General features: G+C 51.9%; 1 protein-coding gene across 2 annotated transcripts in view; it reads left to right on the forward strand.

Moving 5' to 3' along the window:
- The window catches only part of SHROOM2 (shroom family member 2), a 130497-nt gene that overhangs the window by 85530 nt on the left and 24320 nt on the right, over positions 1 to 20647 (forward strand). For both annotated transcript variants that reach the window (XM_065915586.1, XM_065915587.1), the window contains exons 4-5: positions 1152 to 3360; positions 4607 to 4704. In XM_065915586.1, the coding sequence (XP_065771658.1) occupies positions 1152 to 3360; positions 4607 to 4704 (2307 nt within the window). The remainder of the gene's footprint in view (positions 1 to 1151; positions 3361 to 4606; positions 4705 to 20647) is intronic.

Consider the following 20647-nt stretch of genomic DNA (forward strand, 5'->3'; position numbering starts at 1 on the left):
CAGTCCTTTTGCAGTAGTTAACGTGAACTCATGGTCACAAATCACCATGAGAAATAATAATGAAAAAAATTTGAAGTACTGCAATAATTTTTAAAATGTGGCAGAGTGAACGGTGTTGGGGAAAATGGCACCTATAGGCTTTCTTGGTGCAGGACCGCCACAAACCTTCAATTTGGGGGCCAGGGAGGAAGCACTATCCGCAAAGTGCAGCAAAATGAGGAATGGCTGTAATTTAATATTTGGGTTTTGCAAATATAATCTTATCTTTGAACTTGCCTTTTTAAGTTGAAGAGCCTTCTCTTTTTGATGACTCTCCTCGTGCTTGCAGTGCATGGCACAAACTGTTTCATGCACTAAACTAGAGGCTCACGAACTTGTTCTGCAATGGGCCACATACACTTTCTAGCTGGTGGGCAGGTGTCTTTGGCAACTGCTCAGCTCTGTTTGGAGCTGACACACAGCCATGACCATCTTCCCCTCAGGCTCTATATTTATGAGCACTGATATTTGAATTTCAGATCGTTTTTATGGATCATGTGGTACTCTTTGAATTTTGCCCTCTCCTCCTACTAGAAAACCTAAAAGCCATCCTTAGCTTTGTGGGCCGCAGTTTGCTATCCAGGACACTTCTGCATGCTGCGAACTTCTGCCCAGCCTGTGGGTGTTGCCTCTAGAAATGTACTGCAGCATTGAAGGTTTTCTGTTTGGGAAATGGCATCCAGTGGGTAGGACTCCGACCCTTTCAGCCTGCCTCAGAAAAGCTGCTCTTTGAAATGTGAAAAGTTAGATGCGGTGCTCTCACCTTCCCTGCGTTTCGCTCCGGTGACATGCAGGAGATGCAGGTTTGATCCCTGAGTCGGGAAGATCCCCCAGAGAAGGAAATGGCAACCCACCCCGGTATTCTTGCCTGGAGAATCCCAGAGACAGAGGAGCCTGGCAGGCTACAGTCCATGGGGGTTGCGAAGAGTGGGACAGGGTTACGCATACCCATATTCACCTTCCCTTCCAGGGATCTCCATGGGGGAAGAGTGGTTAGTGCAGGTGATGTCTGCAAGGGGGCAGCTACTCCCACGTTCACCGTCGCCTCTTGCCCTTGCCTACAACCCGGCCCTAAAGCCCCTCTCTGTTGCCTTTGGTTTCTCCTTTCCTAGCTCCTCCTCCCAGGACCTGTCCGGCGGCGCCTGGGAGCCAGCGAACCTGCAACGCACCTCCGACCACTTCAGCTCGCTGGGGAGTGTCGACAGCCTGGACCCGTCCTCCCAGCCTGACCCGTCGGGGCGCCTCTCAGCGGCCAAGTCCAGCAGCAGCATCGACCGCTTGGGTGGTGCCAGCAAGCGGGACTCGGCTTATGGCTCATTCTCCACCCGCTCCAGCACCCCGGACCATACCCTGCCCAAGGCGGACGCATCCTCGGCCGAGAACATCCTCTACAAAGTGGGCCTGTGGGAGGCCTCCGCTGCAGCAGACAGCCGGCCGGTTCCGACGGCCGGCGACCCTCAGGGCGCCGAAGAGCCCCTGGGGTGCTTCCCGCCCCGGGTCCCCGAGGACGGCCCCGAGCCCAAGTTAGCTGCTTGCGGGCGGTCCAGCTCAGGGCCCGTCTGGTATGTTCCGGATAAGAGACGAGCCCCGCCGTCCCCTCCCCCGCCGCCTCCCCCGCTCCGCCGAGACAGCTTCGCTGCCACCAGGAGCCACGAGCAGACCCAGGGCCTCACGTTCTCAGCAGATGCTGCCCCTGCGCAGCCCTTGCCAGGCCTAAGCCGCGTGCAGCCCCACGGCGGCGACTGGAAGAGACCTGAGCCCGCTGATCAGCCGTCGAGGCCGGCCCGCGGGGGCGAAGGTTGGAGAGCCGCGAGCTCTTTGGGCTGCATGCCCGGGGCACACCTGGACTGCGGGGGGCCGGCCTGCGACAGCGGGGCCCGGGCCCTCCTGGGGGCCCCCAGCCGGCTGCAGGCTTCTCTCTCCAGCACCGACGTGCGCCGCCCGCAGCCCTCGCCCGCGTGCCAACACCCGCGCCACTCGAGCGACGAGGGCCCCTTCTTCCGCGAGGGCCCCAGGGCCGCCACGTGGCTTGGGGAGCCCTTCCTCGCTGACAGCCTCGCGGACGACAGCCCTGCTGCCGTTGTTGTCGGAGGGCCACGTGCTGCCGACCAGAGGGGCGACTCTGGCGCGCAGAGCCGCTACTATTGCGTGATGTCCAGACCCGGTCCCCAGTGGGGCGCCCCGGCCCCCCAGCCCCGCTGCTACCCGTCCCGGCTGGAGGGCGCCCCGGGCGCATGGCAGAGAGGCAGGGTGGAGCCGGTGGACAAGGCACCCGAGGACCCACCGGGGGCCGGCTTCCTGGACAAAGGAGATAGGAAGAGGGTGGTGGGCAGCCTGGACGACGGGGGCGGTGAGATCTGCCCCCTGCAGACGCCCATGCTGCACTCGCTGAGCCGGGAAGGGGCGCGCCGGCCCGAGACCGACCACGAGGACGCGGCAGCAACGCTGCCCGAGGCCCCGGCGGGCAAGCCCCTCCGGAGGAGCGATCGCTTCGCCACCACCCTCAGGAACGAGATCCAGCAGCGGCGAGCCAGGCTGCAGAAGAGCCGGAGCACGGCCACCTTGGCCAGCTCCGCGGAGGAGGAGGGGGAGGAGGAAGATGATATGGAGACGGAGGGGCGCACCTCCGGGGCGCAGCCAGTGGCCGACCCGGAGACCGCCTTCCCCGGTGGCACCTATAAGGACCACCTGAAGGAGGCTCAGGCCCGCGTCCTGAGGGCCACGTCGTTCCGCCGCCGCGACCTGGAGCCCAGCCCAGTGGACCCGGAGCCAGCCCCCCGCGTCTGGGAGGGGGCCCCGGGCGCCGGGCCGCCCTCGCGCGCCGCCTGCAGCAGCGGCGCGCGCATCGGGAGCCGGAGGCGCTTCACCGCCGAGCAGAAACTAAAGTCCTACTCAGAGCCCGAAAAGATGAACGCGGTGGGGCTGGCGGGGGACCAGCGCCCCGCACCCCCCGACGAGAACAGGCGCACCTTTGCCGACAGGTGGAAATTTTTTGAGGAAACCAGCAAGCCCGTGGGCCCCCAGCCGGGGCTGAGGCCGGCGCCCTGTGGCTTCCCCAGGGAGAAGCCGGACAACAGGCAGTGGACAACAGGCCCTGGAAAAGATGGAAAGGCAGGGAAACCCATCCCGCCGCAGAGGCTCGGCACCTTCGCAGAGTATCAAGCCTCCTGGAGGGAACAGAGGAAGGCGCCGGAAGCTAGGGGTGCCGGTAGGTACCACTCCGCCGACAACATCCTCGACGTGGGTGTGGACCAGGAGGAGAGGCCACAGTATGTCCACGAAAGGTCCCGGTCATCGCCTTCCACGGATCTCTACAAGCAGGTGAGCATCTTGCAGGGGACCAGACACAGCCTCCCCTGACCCCATCTTAAGGCACAAATGGGACACCCCCAGTACAGCGTGGCCCGGTGTCATGGTGACTTGGGTTCTAATGTCCAAGCGTTTCTGTGTACCAGGCTCAGCCAGTATATCAGCTCCTATGAGTGGTACTTGGGCACTAGGTCCACACATTCAGGACAATTGCAGATGCCCTGGTTTCCCCCACATCTCAAGTTCCCAGCCTCATCGCTCCCTGAAGCTGTCTTCCCCCCTGATTAGCTTGCCTTTGATACAACGGGGAAAAACCGGGGGAGACAATAGGAAATGATTAAGTTGTTCTCTGAAATGAAAAGGGATGCTTTATGTCCACCCTTCAGAGAACATGTTAGACATTTTTCAAATATTGATGTCACTTCATACTTTTACTGTTCTCATTTGGTTTTTATTTTATGGGGTCAGATATTTTTAAAGATTGCTCTGGGGCGAGTGTCACTGAAAGTGCAATGCTTTAAACTATCGCACTTTTCTTAGGTGTGTTGATGGTGAAAGCTGATGTTAAGCTTTCTAAAAAAAAAAAAGACCTTCATGCTTGTATTCATACTTCACAGTTCATAGTCAGTCTCCCTGTCTCTGCCTTTTTCACTCCTTCCATCTGCAGGGGTGTATTTCAAAGGAAAGATTTCCTGCAGCATCCGATGGAGGCTCTTGTAAACAATAGAACCAGCGATCGCTTTGTTACATACTTATGAATGTGTGTGAAGAGAGGTGCTGGTTTCTGTGTGGCCCCACGGTCCAGAAAGGCCTGTGGACACCTAGGGCGTGTGTGTCCCCCGAGATGGTGCCCTGTGCCACATGACCTTCAAGAATTCCATGTTGTCGAGGTCAAGAGACCAGGCTGCCAGACTCCAAGTCCCAGGGCTTGAGCTGTGACTGCGGTGAGCCGTGTGACCAGCAGCATTTAGATTTGACTGGGTGGGGTTTGGGGGCCACCATGTCACACAGCTTTCCAGCCCTCACGTGGGAGTCCCGCTTCCTGCCCAGGAGCCCAAGGGGTCCGCGGTCTCCTTGAGTCATTTTGACGAGGGCTGGACTGCCGGTCCCCAGGCCAGCTGACCGCAGGCCACGTCACCCAGTTCGTGGGTGCTGGCTCCCAGGGCGTGCCCACAATGAAGGGGTTCGTGATCGCAGAGGTTCTGGGCGGGGGGAGGCCGCTTGATGACTGGGTGTCCCATTGTGCCGCCCTTGACAGGACGCCTCCGTGGAATCTCAACGGCAAGCGGGGGACCCGGGGGAGCACACAGAGCTTTCTTCGGCAGCACAGGCCAAGGACAGAGGCCCCACCCCAAGGTAGGAGAATCTTGAACTCAGGGTCACTGAGGAGGCATCTTGGGGGGCGGGTGGGCAGCTTTACAGCGGGTGAGGGCTCGTGTAACATGGTCGGGAGTGTGGTTTCGGCCAGATCTGAAGTGGGTGGTCACCAGTTGGGGTTGCCCGAGGCCCCTCACCACTGCCGGTGGGACCGGCAAACCCAGGGCGGGGATACTCTGAACACCCTCCTTATGGCACTTTTGTTGGTTCATCAGACAACTGCTTTGTTTTGCATGCAGTCAAGTTCTTTCCGATGACAGAGAAACCCAGTGTGATGGGCTTGAATGGAATGCTTCATGCAGAACAGCAAACTGAAGGGACCCTTTAACGACTAGAGCACAGCTGGGTTGCTGATGGGGGAATCCAAGTTGCCTGGAAGGATTGTTAATGAAAGGATGGGAGTTAGGCCTTCTTTAATGAGTTCATTTGGAGCTTTAAAAATAGAAATCAAATCGGTCTGCTCCCTGGAGCAGGTCAGAGTGTGGAAAAAGGGGCTGGCTGCAGTGTTAACATGATTATATGCACGCATTCTGAAATGTGTCTGGAGTAGCCGTCTTCCTGCAGTGAGGGTGGAATTTAGGTGAAATACACACCGCTGTGTGGACCTCATCCCTGAGAATCGCGGGAGAGGGCATTGCAGGTCACTACAGGAGCGGGGCTTTAATCTCATTTGGAAAATGGCTGATAAAAGGGTCTTCCCTGGTGGCCTAGTGGGTAGGACAGAACACCAAGCTTGCAGTGTGGGGGACCTGGATTCTATCCCTGGTCAGAGAACTAGATCCCATATGCAGCAGCAAAGACTTGGCACAGCCAAATAAATAAATATTTTTTAAAAAAAAAACAAAACACTGATGGAGAAATGGAAGCCGGTTTGTGCACGGTAGGGTCACTGACTGCAGATCTTTCTGTGCCTTGAGGGTCTCTGGGGGTCGATGTGCTGCTCGAATTCAAACGTCAACCTCGAAATTGAAGGTTGTGTTGCAGAAACGACCGATTTGAATGTTGGCTCCTGCGAGCCTGGTGCGCCAGGGTCTTATTTCATTTGGCTCTAAAACTGGCTGCTGGCAGCATCGCCCAAGGGTACGGTGGCTCGGAGCGGGCAGGCGTGGTGGTCTGCGTGTGCTGGCGTGGGACGCGGGCATGGTTGGGGCTTTTGTGACCCTGGGTTCTGAACAGATCACGTGCGGAGCACCAGCTGTCATCTTGATCAGAGTGGCTCCTGGCCCCGCTGCAGTCCCGAGTGTGCTGCATTGTGGGGAGGGGGGCTGCTGCGGGCAACCATGCGCACGTGGGTGGGCTTCCCTCCTGCCCCGCGGCGGCCGCGGGCCTTTAAACTGCAGAGCTATCGCCGCTGCACTGGTGGGACTTCAGCTCCTCTGCTGTGCAGAGTCGTAATAAACGGCTTCACTGTACATACTTGCGTGTGTTACAACGGCATGGTCAGCAGTGAAGGGGTGAAGAGGACCGAGGTGGGCGGCGGGAGATGGCGGTGGGAGGGAGAGAGGGAATCACGTGCTGCGTGCATCACAGTCTTGGCTTCTGGCAGGCTGTGTGGGTAACCACTCTGAGGGAGTGACTTCCAGAAGATTTCTGCTTTTGCGAGACCAACCCAGCAATTTTCAGAATCATCCTGTGGGCTTTTAAAGAGTGGCGAGACTCAAGTGAAATTCTAGAACAGGAATGTCGAAAAGGTGTGGTCAGCTGCTTTTGGAGAATGTTTTATTTTCTGAAGTAACCGGCCAGAGAGAGTGCCCTCGAGACATTTAAATTTGAGAATAAAATAAATGAAAATGCAGGCAAGGGACTGTCCTTTGAGATCTATAATGCAAAGATTTAAAGATGCCCCGTGTTTTGCATAAATTAATGTAAAACAGTCTGTATAAGGGCTTCCCTGGTGGCTCAGACGGTGAAGAATCTACCTGCAGTGCGGGAGACCCAGGTTCAATCCCTAGGTCAGGAAGATCCCCTGGAGAAGGACGTGGCTACCCGATCCAGTATTCTTGCCTGAACAGTGCCCGGACAGAGGAGCCTGGCAGGCTATATGTTCTCAGAGAGCTGGACAGGATGAGCAGTTAACGCCCTCTAATTTCTGATCTGTTAACCGGAACGTGATAATGATAACTAGTTTTTGTTGTATTTATTAGAGTGCCAGAAGAGTATCAAGATAATTATTCATGTAAATCAAATTGAGAACTTTTTAAAATAAACTTTTAATCTTATACTGGAGTATAGCCAGTTGGGCTTCCCTGGTGGCTTAGATGATAAAGCGCCTGTCTGCAATGCAGGAGACCCGGATTCGATCCCTGGGTCGGGAAGATCCCCTAGAGAAGGAAATGGCAACCAACTCCAGTATTCTGGCCTGGAAAATCCCATGGACAGAGGAGCCTGGTGGGCTACAGTCCATGGGGTCGCAAAGAGTTGGACACGAGTGACAGACTTCACTTTCACTATAGCCAGTTAAGAATATGATAGTTTCAGGTGGATAGTGACAGGACTCAGCCCGACATAGACAGGTATCCATTCTCCCCCCAACTCTCCAAATTGAGAACATTTTTCTGAGGTTCAAAATTCTGGTTCTGGATCAGGTAGGACAGAGGTTCCACCCCCACAGGACTTGCCAGTGTAGCAGGGAAGGAAAGACACCCATACTTACAACTGGGGCGATGATGCATAATTGTCAATTTGTAAAATGTTATGTGATAAGACAGGACTGAGCAAATAACAAACACCCTCTCATTGCTGATCTGTTAACCAGAACATGAGTGGAGGTGGGACTCAGCTCCTTCTGGATTGTGGCAAAAAATGATTGTCTGTTGGCACGACCCCGCTGCTGACCTTGCATTGACAATTTTAGTTGACCTGGCAGTACATGAAGCAGCAGGCTCTCCTTGCTTTCTGGAGCCAAGACATTAGCACCTCGAAGTTGGTACCACGAACTTGTTGGCCGCAAAAGAAAGAATGAAAGTGGAGTCACTCAGTCGTGTCCGACTCTGTGTGACCCCGTGGAGCCCACCAGGCTCCTCTATCCAGGGGATTCTCCAGGCAAGAATGCTGGAGTGGGTTGCCATTCCCTTCTCCAGGGGATCTTCCCGAACCCAGGGATCGAACCCTGATCTCCCGCACTGCAGGCAGACTCTCTACCATCTGAGCCATCAGGGAAGTTGGCCACTATCGTGTGTTAAACTCTTGTGAGATAGCTAAGCTTAAACTATGTCGGATTCTTGATCCTTACACATGAGAGCCTTGTAGAGCAGGGGGTCACCAACCCCCTGGGCTGCAGACCCTATAGGAACCACCCACCCCCCTCCCTCAGCCACACAGCAGGAAGTGAACCAGGAGAGGGGAGGGAAGGAGCAAAGCTGGATCTGTATTTACAGCCCTTCCCCATCACTTGCATTACTGCCTGAGATAGCAAATGACGGTGTCCCTGAAAGTACGTTTGAGACGACTTCAAATGTCCATACGTTCTGGATTCAAGTCAAGGAGGAATATCCTGAGATTGCCACAAAAGCACTGAGAAGCCTGCTTCTATTTCCAACATCTTTGTGAAGCAGGGTTTTCTGCGGTGTATTGTGTGTGTGCTCAGTCATGTCCAACTCTTTGTGACCCCACGGACTGTAGCCCGCCAGGCTCGCCCTGTCCATGGGATTCTCCAGGCAAGAATACTGGAGTGGGTTGCCATGCCCTCCTCTAGGGGGATCTTCCCGACCCTGGGGTCGAACTTGTGTGTCTCCTGCATTGGCAGGCGGATTCTTTACCACTGAGTCACCGATAGCAACCAAAGCAATATTATTGAGTGAGTGAGTGAGTGAAAGCGGCTCAGTCGTGTCTGACTCTTTGTGACCCCACTGGCTATATAGGCCATGGAATTCTCCAGGCCAGAATACTGGAGTGGGTAGCCTTTCCCTTCTCCAGGGGATCTTCCCAACCCAGGGATGGAACCCAGGTCTCCTGCCTTGCAGGTGGATTCTTTACCAGCTAAGCCACCAGGGAAACCCAAGAATATTGGAGTGGGTAGCCTATCCCTTCTCCAGCGGATCTTCCCGACCCAGGAATCGAACCGGGGTCTCCTGCCTTGCAGGCAAATTCTTTACCAGCTGAGCCGCCAGGGAAGCCCAATTATGGACTAGACTGGACATAAGCAGCACCCTTCTGGTGTCTATATCTCCCATCACTCCCCCAGATGGGACCGTCTAGTTGCAGAGAGAGAAGCTCCCGTCTCCCACTGATTGTACATTACCGTGAGTGGTACAAATATTTCCTTACTTATCACAAGCAGATTTTACGGTACAAGTATTTCCTTTATTTATCACGTGGGATAATTACAGAAACAAAGTGCACCTACATGCCATGTGCTTGAATCATCCAGAAACCATCCCCACCCCCCACCTCTTGGTACGCGGAAAAATTGTAGAGGATTCTGTTCTGTGGGGTGGAGCCTGACGCCGTGGCCTCTGGCAGGTTCCCGCCCCCTCCAGGAGGAGTTGCTGCCAGCCGGCCAGCTCTGACCTGCAGGCTTGTGTTTAGTTGGGACACGTGGAGGAGAAAGGGGGGTTCGCAGTGGAGACTTCAGAATGGATCCTTAACTCCAGTAACAGCCAGAAGGTGGAATCTGTTTGAGATCACGCTCTTTTAGGGAAAAGTGTGTTTTCATAGTAAATCCATCAACACATTTAAATCCAGCTGAGGGTCACCTCCCTGTACCACTTCCCCCGAGAGGTGGCTTGGTGTCCAGAGCCCGATGCCTAGTCTGACTTCTTTTTTTATTCATTCATGTTTATCGGAGTATAGTTGCTTTCCAATGTCGTGTTAGTTTCCGCTGTATAGCAAAGTGAATCAGCTATGTGTATAGATGCACATAGATGTATATGCTGTCTTTGAAAAAGTTTCTTCTCATTTAGATCACCACAGAGCAGGGAGTTCCCTATGCTATACAATAGGTTCTCACTAGTTATTTATTTTATACATAGTATCAGCAGTATCAGCAGCTTCCCTGGTGGCTCAGATGATAAGGAATCTACCTGCAATGCGGGAGACCTGGGTTCAATCCCTGGGTTGGGAAAATGCCCTGGAGAAAGGGATAAGCTACCCACTCAAGTATTCTTGGGCTTCCCTGGTGGCTCAGCTGGTAAAGAATCTGTCTGCAGGGCGGAAGACCTGGGTTCCATCCCTGGGTTGGGAAGGTCCCCTGGAGAAGGGAAAGGCTACCCACTTCAGTGTTCTGGCCTGGAGAATTCCATGGACCTGTCCATGGGTTCGCAAAGAGTCAGACACTACTGAGCAACTTTCACTTTTCCATCATTACTGGATGGGCTTCCCTGGTGGCTCAGATAGTAAAAAATATGTCTGCAACTTGGGAGACGCGGGTTCAATCCCTGGGTCGGGAAGATCCCCTGGAGGAGGGAATGAGTACCCATTCCAGTATCATTGCCTGGGAGATCCCATGGACAGAGGAGCCTGGCGGGCTGTAGTCCATGGGGTTGCAATCAGATGCAACTGAGCAAGTCACACTTTGGCTGTTTCTTTTCCACTTTCTTCTTCAATAGTGGGGATGTGCCAATCACAATCTCCCCGTTCCCCCAGCCACCCATTTCCCCTTGGTGTTCATGCGTTCATGTCACGCACAGGACTGACCTTGCGTGCACTCACAGGCTGCTCACGAGAAGGTTTCATAATCGGAGAGTGTTCCACCCTCATGTGCTGCTCGCTTTTCTGGCCTGAATTCAGTGAGCGAAGGCGGCAGTTGCAGCTTTTCCCTTCTGAACTGCCATGCCGGGTAATTAGGAAGTCACGCTGGGATGACTGCAAGGTGAAGGCCAAGCTTGAACCTTCCAGGGCGGGGTCCAGCTTCCTTCGGGCGGTGCAGTGTCTGCTGTGCACGGAGCCTTGCCGACGGACCTCCGTGCTCCCAGAGATGAGGAGCAGCGGCCGTGGGAAAGCTCGGGGCTCAGAGTCTGGTGCTGTTTTTAATGTCTTCAGTTGTCACTGCATTCTCTCCTCGTGTTTGTAGCCATGCGACTTCTGGAAATGCAGAGCCAGGCTGAGGGACAGGCAGGTTTGCTTACTGGCTCGTTTTGTCTTGTGACTCCCTGTTATTCAAAAGGGAGCTTTGTAAGGGCAGTGGTTGGAGGGCTCCAGGGCTTAGTTCATCATCCATCACCACCGTCCACTTCCGCAACGTTCTCATGACCCCAAAGGGATTAGTTCATCCATCACCACCATCCACTTCCAGAACATTCTCATGACCCCAAGGGAATTCATTTATCCATCACCACCATCCACTTCCAGAACATTCTTACCACCCCACAAGGCCTACTTCATCCGTCACCACCACTTCTAGAACATTCTCACCACCGCAACGTTCTCATGACCCCAAAAGGATTAGTCCATCTCTCACCAACGTCCACTTTCAGAACATTCTCATCACCCCAAAGGGATTAGTTCATCCGTCACCACCATCCACTTCTAGAACATTTTCATCACTCTGTAGGAATTAGTTCATCCATCACCACCATCCACTTCCAGAACATCCTCATCACCCCAGAGGGAAAGCTTGTACCCACTGAGAAATCGTAGAATTCTTACCAGGATGTTCTGGACAGTGTGCCCGGTCACGCCTTGTGTGTGTTTGGGTCACATTGTTGGAGGTGATGAGCTGGATGTCCCCAGCACGGACAAAAAGTTGAGTCCAGGCTCATGCGAGAACCCAGCTGTCTCCACACACGAGGGGTGAGCCCTCACGGTGACCTGCCAGCAGAGCTGAGGCTCCTGTCCTTGCAGAGGGGAGCAGTGAGTCCTTACGTGGCACATGGGAACCCACGGTAACTGCACCTACAAGAAGTGGAGTGTCTGGGGCCACGAGAGGAACAGTTCATTCCCAGCAAAGCCATTAAATAAACGTTGGCTTAATTCTTCTGCTCTCATGTCACTTGCATATCTGTTTTATGTTTTATGGCTTCCCTGGTGGCTCAGATGGTACAGATTCTGCCTGCAGCGCAGAAGACCCAGGTTTGCTCGCTGGGTTGGGAAGATCCCCTGCAGAAGGGAATGGCTACCCAGTCCTCCAGTATACCCGCTCCAGTACCCTTGCCTGGACAGTCCCATGGACAGAGGATCCTGGCGGTCAACAGTGCATGGGGTCACAGAGAGTCAGACTGAGTGAAAACACTTTGTGTTCTACATCTAAGAGCTGGAAAAACAAAACGACGTATTTAACAATATCGTAGAAGACCTCTTGTTGCATGATTCTGTGTGTAGATGCTGCCCAGAAAAGGCAGATCTGTGGAGACACAGGGGAGGTGGGTGAAGGTTGGGAGGATGGCAGTCTGTCCCAGTGGTGTGGAGCTCCTGTGTGGGTGTGGAATGAGATAGTGGCGATGCTACCCTCTGCCGTGAATTTACTAAAAGCTGCTAAACCGGACATTGCCAGAGGGTGAATTTTTGGGTATTTGAGCTTCGTCTTAGTTTTTCAAATCACATCAATGCTGAAAATCCACAAAAAATGTTTGTTTGTTTTAATTAATATAAAATGATGCTGTGTGGGAACAGATTTGTGGTTGGTGTGGGGAAGGAAAGGATTAGGGGTTTGGGGTTAGAAGATGCAAACTATTCTATACAGGATGGATAAACAAGGTCCTGTTGTAGAGCCCATAAAGAAAGCTGAGCGTGAAGAATTGATGCTTTTGAACTGTGGTCCTGGAGCAGACTCTGAGAGAGTCCCTTGGACTGCGAGGAGATCCAACCAGTCCATCCTAAAGGAAATCAGTCCTGAAGATTCATTGGAAGCACTGATGCTGAAGCTGAAACTCCAGTCCTTTGGCCACCTGATGCAAAGAGCTAACTCATCTGAGAAGACCCTGGTGCTGGGAAAGATGGAGGGCAGGAGGAGAAGGGGACAACAGAGGATGAGATGGTTGGATGGCATCACCGACTCAATGGACATGGGTTTGGGTGGACTCCGGGAGCTGGTGATGGACAGGGAGGCCTGGCGTGCTGCAGTCCGTGGGGTTGCAAAGAGTCAGACATGACTGAGCGGCTGAACTGAACTGACTGTAGAACACAGGGAACTATTTTCAATATCCTGTGGTAAACCATCACGGAAAAGAGTATATGAAGGAATGTATTTATATGTTTAGCTGAATCACTTGGCTGTAGAGCAGAAATTAACACATCATGGTAAACCAGCTGTCCTTGAATACAGTTTTAAAAGAGAGATTGCAATACAAATGCTCCTTTTCACTCATTAAATTGTCACGCATCTAACCCAGCTGAGACTATGTGTTCTGTGTAGATCAATAGAATTTCTACATATTGATGGTGAGAGTGTAAATTAGTTACACCCACTTTGGTCTAAAATTTGGGAGGTTGGAAACAAATTAAAAAAAAAAAAAAGAAGGTCGTGTGTGACTCTAGTCTGAGAGTCTCGGCTCTAGCGCAGAGGTCAACAAGCTTTGCAAAGGATCACACGGTAAACACTTTGGCCCTCGGGGAACTCACTGTTCCTGTCATGCTGGCAGCTCTGCTGTTGTGGCCTGGGAACAGGTGTGGACGGTCCCTGAAGGGCTGGGTGCGGCTCTGCTCCCATAAAACCCAGACAGAGAGGACTTGCCAGCCCTGGGACTTGACCAGGGGGCTAAAGGATGGGGTTCAGTGAGGACGCTTCCTGGACGGGAGGTGGGGCCTGAGCGGTCGTCTGTCCAGATGTTCCTGGCGTTGTTCTCTGCAACGTTGATAGCCACGCCTGTCATCATTTTCATCTCACTGGTCTCTGGCTTGGTTAACGTGGCTGTGGCCCGTTCACAGCAAAGATGTGTAATAAGACAGCAAAAGATGCTGAGAGCAGAGCCTCCTTTCTGAGATTCAAGGACTGTAAGGTCCCCATTCATGTGAGGTGACTTGGGTATGGGTTGAGGCTTCACCAAGCTTGTCTGAGAGGCTAAGATAAGAGGAACAGTTCCTTTGGGATGTATGCGTGCCAGGGTGCTTACCATGTTCTGTTCCCTTCCTACTTGTGGACTTTTTCAAGGGCACAAATGTCTTATCTGGTAAAAGCAGATGTGTGTTCCCCTTATTACGGGTATTTACAACTTTGAGTCTTAATGGCGTTAGCCACGCGTAAGCTCTGAGCATCTTATATGCTTGCTAAGTTGGCCTCATTGTAGGAAACGTGGATGTAGGAAAACCTGATGATAAATCTTAACGTGATGAAAATACTTTCTCTTTAGAAATCATTCATTGAGGGTCTCTCTTAAAAATGAATTTTCTACTACAGAAGCAGCTGCCAGATTCTGGTTTCTATGTGAAAGTGATAGTCGCTCAGTCATGTCCGACTCTTTGAGACCCTGTGGACTGTGCCACGCCAGGCCTCCCTGTCCATCACCAACTCCCGCAGTTTACTCAACTCATGTCCATTGAGTCGGTGATGCCATCTAACCATCTCATCCTCTGACATCCCCTTCTCTTCCTGCCCTCAATCTTTCCCAGCATCAGGGTCTTTTCAAATGAGTCAGTTCTTCGCATCAGGTGGCCAAAGTATTGGAGTTTCAGCTTCAGCATCTGTCCTTCCAATGAATATTCAAGGTTGATTTCCTAAAGGATTGACTGGTTTGATCTTGCTGTTCAAGGGACTCTCAAGAGTCTTCTCCAACCCAACAGTTCAAAAGCATCCGTTCTTCAGTGCTCAGCCTTCTTTATGGTCCGCCTCTCACATCCGAAGGTGACTACTGGAAAAACTGTAGCTTTGACAGTCTGAACCTTTGTCGGCAAAGTGCTGTTTCTGCTTCTCCATTAAAAGATCCAGGGCTCCTTGGAGGAATGGCCAAGTCTCGGGTTGGGGCCGGAAATATACAAAATGAAGTCTGCAGGAACAAACAGACACACACACACACACACAGAAAACCCTGTAACCATGAGGGATACAGAATCCAGCTTGGACTTTCCTGTGACCAAAACTGCTGTGAAATAAAATGGCATATAAAGTAGTGTGTAAAATAACCCTGGGCTTCCCTGCTGGTCCAGTGGTTAAGAAGCTGCCTTGCCATGCTGGGCACACAGGTTCAATCCCCGGTCCGGGAACTAAGATCTCAACATGCCATGGAGCAACTAAGCCTGTGCGTCACAGCTGCTGAGCTCTGGAGCCCAGGAGCCCTGGAGCCTGTGCTTGACAACAAGAGAAGTCACTACAGTGAGAAGTCCACGCGTCGTAACTAGAGAGTAACCCACGCTTGCCGCAACCAGAGTAAGCCCGTGCAGCATGGAAGACCCTGCACAGCCAAAAATAAACCAAGTTTTGAAATAAACATTAAAAATAATAATAATAAACGATCCCCGAGTCCACACTGATAGACATAAGTGATCAAGTACATTAGAAGTGGAGGAAAGAGATCTGTGTGGAAAAGTTGTGACTCTGTAGGTCTTCTGCCCTTGGTGGGTGGGATGGGGTGTGTTGGGGGGAGCAGAGCCCTTTTGTCTTAAACTTTGGGCTGCATTTGGTGAGCTCCTTCCACCGGGGCCGGGATGAAATGGTGGGGTGAGGCCGTGTGACCACAGAGAAGCTGGTGCAGCTAACCCCACCAGCTCATCTGTAGAGATCATTGTATTGACAGCATGGTCCTTGGATTTGATGATAAGCAGGACATTTCACCTCTGTGTTCTGCAACCCTCCACCCCCCCAAATCCACAACTCCTGGGTCATCACGACAGAAACATCAGACAGAGACATTCTGAAAATGCCTTCATGGTCCTTCTGGAAACTGTGGAGGGCCTGGAAAACAAGGATGGTCTCAGAGGCTGTCACTGGGACGGGAGGAGCCTGTGAGTAAATGAAATGGTGTGTCCTGGAATGTAGAGAGAATAGTAGGTGAGAATGAAGAAAGTCTGAATACCGTGTGGACCTCAGTTAATATTAATGTACCAAGACGAGAGTTAGGGTAAGGAGAAGGGGACGACAGAGGATGAGATGGTTGGATGGCATCTCTGACTCAGTGGACTCGAATTTGAGCAAACTCTGGAAGATTGCAGAGGACAGGGAAGCCTGGCGTGCTGCAGTCTCAGGGGTCGCAAAGAGTTGGACACGACTTAGCAACTTAGTCAAATGGACTAAAGGCAATTATGGCAGTTGTACTAATTATGGCATACAGTTATGGTAAACGTACTGTGGAACGCTCTTCTCTTGAAATTTTTCTGTAAATCTAAAAGCATTCAGAGAGGAAGTGTTGGGAGTGGCTTTCCTCAAGGCATTTCGAGTTAGCTTATAAATGCCAGGTGCGAACCTCACTTATTTGGCTGCACCAGCTCTTAACCGTGGCATGTGGGATCTTTAGTTGGGGGCATGTGAACTCTTAGGGACAGCATGTGGGATCTTTAGTTGGGGGCATGTGAACTGTTAGGGACAGCATGTGGGATCTAAGTTCCCTGACCTGGGATTGAACCTGGGTCCCTGCTTTGGCAGTGTGAATTCTTAGCCCCTGGACCACCCAGAGAAGCCCCAGGAACATACCTTTGGAGCAGTAAGTGTGATGGAGTCCCTCTCAGCCACCAGGTTCTTCAGGGATGCCTATTATATGGACAGCCTTGGGTTCTACTCTGAGACATGCGGCTGGCCTTGGATAGATGGTGCCCTTGGATAGTGATGGGTCCTGGGCTTGGTAAAATAATATGTGGAGATGAAAACCAGTGTACAGGGGTCTCGCTGGAGGCTCAGTGGTAAAGAATCCACCTGTCAATGCAGGAGACACGGGTTCAATCCCTAACCAGGCAGATCTCACAGGTTGCAGAGCAGCTAAGCCCTGTTTGCCATAACTGTTGAGCCGGTCCTCTAGAACCCGGGAGCTGCAAGTGCTGACATTCATGTGCCCTGGAACCCGTGCTCTGCAACAAGAGAAGTCACCCACAACGAGAAGGCCACACCCTACAACTAGAGAGTAGCCCCTGGTCACTGCAACTAGAGAAAGTCTGCAGCAATGAAGACACAGCACCACCAAAAATAAATAGATAAAATTACTAAAAAAAAAAAAAAAAAAAACCAAGTGTGAAGAATGTGGGCTTTGGGGGTGGAAAACAGGTTCAATTTTAGTATATGTGCTGCCGAAGTGAGCACGGAAAACAGGTTCAAATCCTCACTCTTCTTCTTCATGTGGTTGCATCAGGCCAGCTAAACTTGCTAATAACATCCCAATAACTAGTCTTCCCCGGAACATGGCTTCCCTAGTGACACAGTCCGTAAAGATCCAGCTGCCAATGCAGGAAGCCCAGGTTCAATCCCTGGGTCAGGAAGATCCCCTGGAGAAGGAAATGGAAACCCATTCCAGTAGGCCTGCCTGGGAAACCTAATGGACAGAGGAGCCTGGTGGACTACAGTCCAAGGGGTCCCAAGAGTCAGACCTGACTTAGTGACTAAACAGCAACGTGAAAACCCCAGAGTTCCCAATTATTAACTTTTATATTCAGCATCTGCATAGACTTACTTAACATACTTTGTTTCCTTATCACCATCAGAATTCTTTCATGCTCACCTGTCTTTAGTTTGCTTCGTGATATCTGTGGCTTGCCTCAGCAATTCCCAACTTACTGTGACATTATGACATTATTTCAGTGGGTTAATTATACTTTATTAAAATTTAATGGGGGTAAATAGCAGACTGACTTAATACATTATTTGGCTCCCTTGTGGCTCAGCTGGTAAAGAGTCTACCTGCAATGCAGGAGACTCTGGTTCGATCCCTGGGTTGGGAAAATCTCCTGGAGAAGGGAAAGGCTACCTACTCCAGTGTTCTGGCCTGGAGAATCCCATGGACTTTATACTCCATGGGGTTGCAGAGTCGGACACTACTGAGTGACTTTCACTCACTGGTATTCTGGCCTGGAGATAAACATAGCAGCGACCTCCCTTGCAGATTTATGTAAAAGTTTAATGTCTGTAACAGTAATGGAGCAGCACAGCACCTAAGATCAAGCAGGTGCCCCCCCCCCAAAAAAAAAAATAAAGTCACTTTTAGTGAAATAGCCATATGTGTGTTAGTCTCTCAGTTGTGTCTGACTATGGACTCCAGCCCACCTGGCTGCTCTGTTCATGGACTCTCCCCAGGCAAGAACACTGCAGTGGGTTGCCATTCCCTTCTCGGGGGGATGTTCCCAACCCAGGGGTTGAACTCCAGGCAGATTCTTCACTGTCTGAGCCACCAGGGAAGCAGAAAATAGCCTTAATTCAGGGGATCTTGCAAAGTGGCGTGGGTGGTTTGTTTCAATGAGCGAGAGAGTCCAAAGTTAATCGGGGTGCATTTTGAAGAGGTTGAAGCCCGTGGTGAACCTTGGACCTGAAGGGTAAGTGCTGGGCTAGAGAGGGTGAAGGCAGTCTGTGTGGGAAGGGGCTGTCAGGGACCCTGGTGGAGTGCACTTCCTGTGTGTTTGAGGGCGTGGGGCTGAGCACCCAAGGTCTCAGGCTGCCTGGGGAGAAGGGGGTGCAGGGACTTTAAATACACATCATTGTGAAGGGTCGGGTTGGGCAAGTCAGGGTCAGCCTGCGACCCCTTGGTGGTCTGCACACAATGCCTTCTAGGCAGTGAAACTTCCGGAGACACTCTGTTAGTTGTTCAGATCGCATTCCTACCGAGTGTGTAATAAACCCCCGAAACACAGATAGATGCGAAATGGGCTATTGAATGTTGGCTTTGGTTTGGTTTTTTTTTTCAACTTCATTGTTCCATCTGACCTTAAGGTTGTGAGATTGAACGGGCACAGTTAGAGGATATAAGGCAGCACAGTGGAGTGGCCAGATCTGCATAACAGGCAGGCTTTTTTTTTTCTGTGTTTCCTATGACTTTGAAGTGATAAAAAGAGGAAGACGGGCTCCCGGAGGGCCAGGCTTTGGGGGTTTGGCCTCAGGATTTGCCAGCGAAGTCAGCGAGGCCCCCGGGGTTGCAGTCGGAGGGAGCCTGCGTGGACTTGTCCATCTCTAGGCGGCAGCGGGCGCAGTCGGGCCGCCAGGCGCGCTCGCGGCGGTCGGAGCTCGGGTAAGCGAGTCAGGTACCCCCCGCCACCCACCATCTCCAGGCGTCTGCAGGGCAAGGCTGCCCTCCGGGCCTGCAAGCTGCTCGGGCCCCTTTTGTTCTCCTGCCTTGAAGAGTAGGTTGCCGGCTCTGGGGGTCGGGGCCAGAGGGGTGCGGGCGAGTTGGGGGTGGAGGGGTGGATCTGGGGGAGACTGGCAGACGGGCTCCCTGCGTATTGTTCTGCCTGATGGTTAAATCGTGCAGACAGGGGGTGCAGAGTCCACTGACGCTCAGTCTGCGTGCAGGCACGCGAGCCTGTGCTGTGTGTGTGTGCGCGCGCTGCTAGACACGTGTGCTCTTGGGCGCTTGGGACTGTGCTGCGGTCGGCGAGCTGGGGTGACTGGGAGCCCTGGGCGCGGGGAGGCCCGCGCTTCAGTGGGATCTGCAGACCTGCTTCCTTTGCCCAAGGGTCCCCCGGGTCCCCCAGGAGGCTGGCGGGAGGGCGCCAGCCCTGCATGAAGACGCTTGCTTGCTGTGCCCTTTTTCTTTTTCCATAACAGTAAGAAATAAGCATTTTCACAACAGGAGGCTTTGAATATGGATGGAGAAAGGAAATGGTGAGTCAGCTGCAGCAGAATGCGGGGGCGAGGGGGGGGGGCAGGGAAATCAGGTGTGCATGTTGAGTCATGAAAAAAAATGCTTGGTGGGTGAATTGGCTCTTAGCTTGCTGATTGCAATGAAAAAAAAAATGTAAATAGAGAAAAGTGCTGGAGGTTGGTTGTGAGCATTTTGCAATGATTGGATTTGTGCTCTTTTTCGATTGTGCCCATCGAGAGACATGCAGTCTTTTCGGGTTTTTGCTGCATATATGCTGTGGGATTTGGGTTGTTGTTGTTGTTGGGTTTTTTTTGTCTTTTTTATTGTGATAAATGAAACGTGTTACTAATTTTGACCATGTTTCTAAGTGACTGAAACGGTTTTGCTTTGCTCAAGCACACTTTGGTGTGTGTGCCGGGAAGATGCCGTTCTCACAGAGAAACTGCCGCAGTCTGGGTCTGCGGGGACTGGCTCCCCTGGCTGGGAGTCTTCTTGAAAGTGGATCACGCCTGAAGTGTGGTGGTCATGCCTAGGTGAACCGTCGAGAGGGAAAGGGGTTTGGAGGAAGGTTTTCAGAAAGCTACCTGGCAGCATTCATAACAACCTGCTGTCGTATACATTGTCTAAAGACCTACACAATGAATGAAGGGAAAATAGTATGTTACCGTGTCATAAAATATAAATAAAAGATTGGGTCGAGTTGTGATGAATGGTATAGACATAGTTTCTTTTCCCTTGGGAGCCAGGATCTTGGAGGGTGTATATTAGAAATATATACATATTTTTATCATTACATTGCAGAAGCGTATTTTCCGGACGTCTCTCTGCTTGTTTCTGTCAACCATAGTGGAGAGACATTTCATCCTTTCCGTCTTTCTCACTCGAACACACACACACAGACACACACACACACAGACACACACACACACACACACGAACCCAACAAACATATACCCCTTACGGAAAAATATTTGCAGGGATATTGTCATTCGTGAATGCATGAACAAAACACAGAAAAGCCATCTATTAGAGGAGTATTAGCATAAATACCATACCATGGGTAAAATCGCTACCGTATAACACAACGAGCTCTGCTCCGTGTTCTGTGATGACCTACAGGGTGGAATGGGGGAAGTGAGGGAGGTTCAAGAGGGAGGGGATATATGTATGCAGATGGCTGATTCTCGCATAGTTGTCCAGCAGAAACTAATACAATGTTTCTGTATTAATTTTGTATTCAATGTAAAGCAAGTATCCTCCAATTAAAAATAATAATTTTTTTTAAAGGAGTATTAGAAATGACCATCCATGTGGGTGTTGACCATACAGGTCGGATAAGG

Source organism: Muntiacus reevesi, chromosome X (assembly GCF_963930625.1).
Source record: "Muntiacus reevesi chromosome X, mMunRee1.1, whole genome shotgun sequence".
Lineage (NCBI taxonomy): Eukaryota > Metazoa > Chordata > Mammalia > Artiodactyla > Cervidae > Muntiacus > Muntiacus reevesi.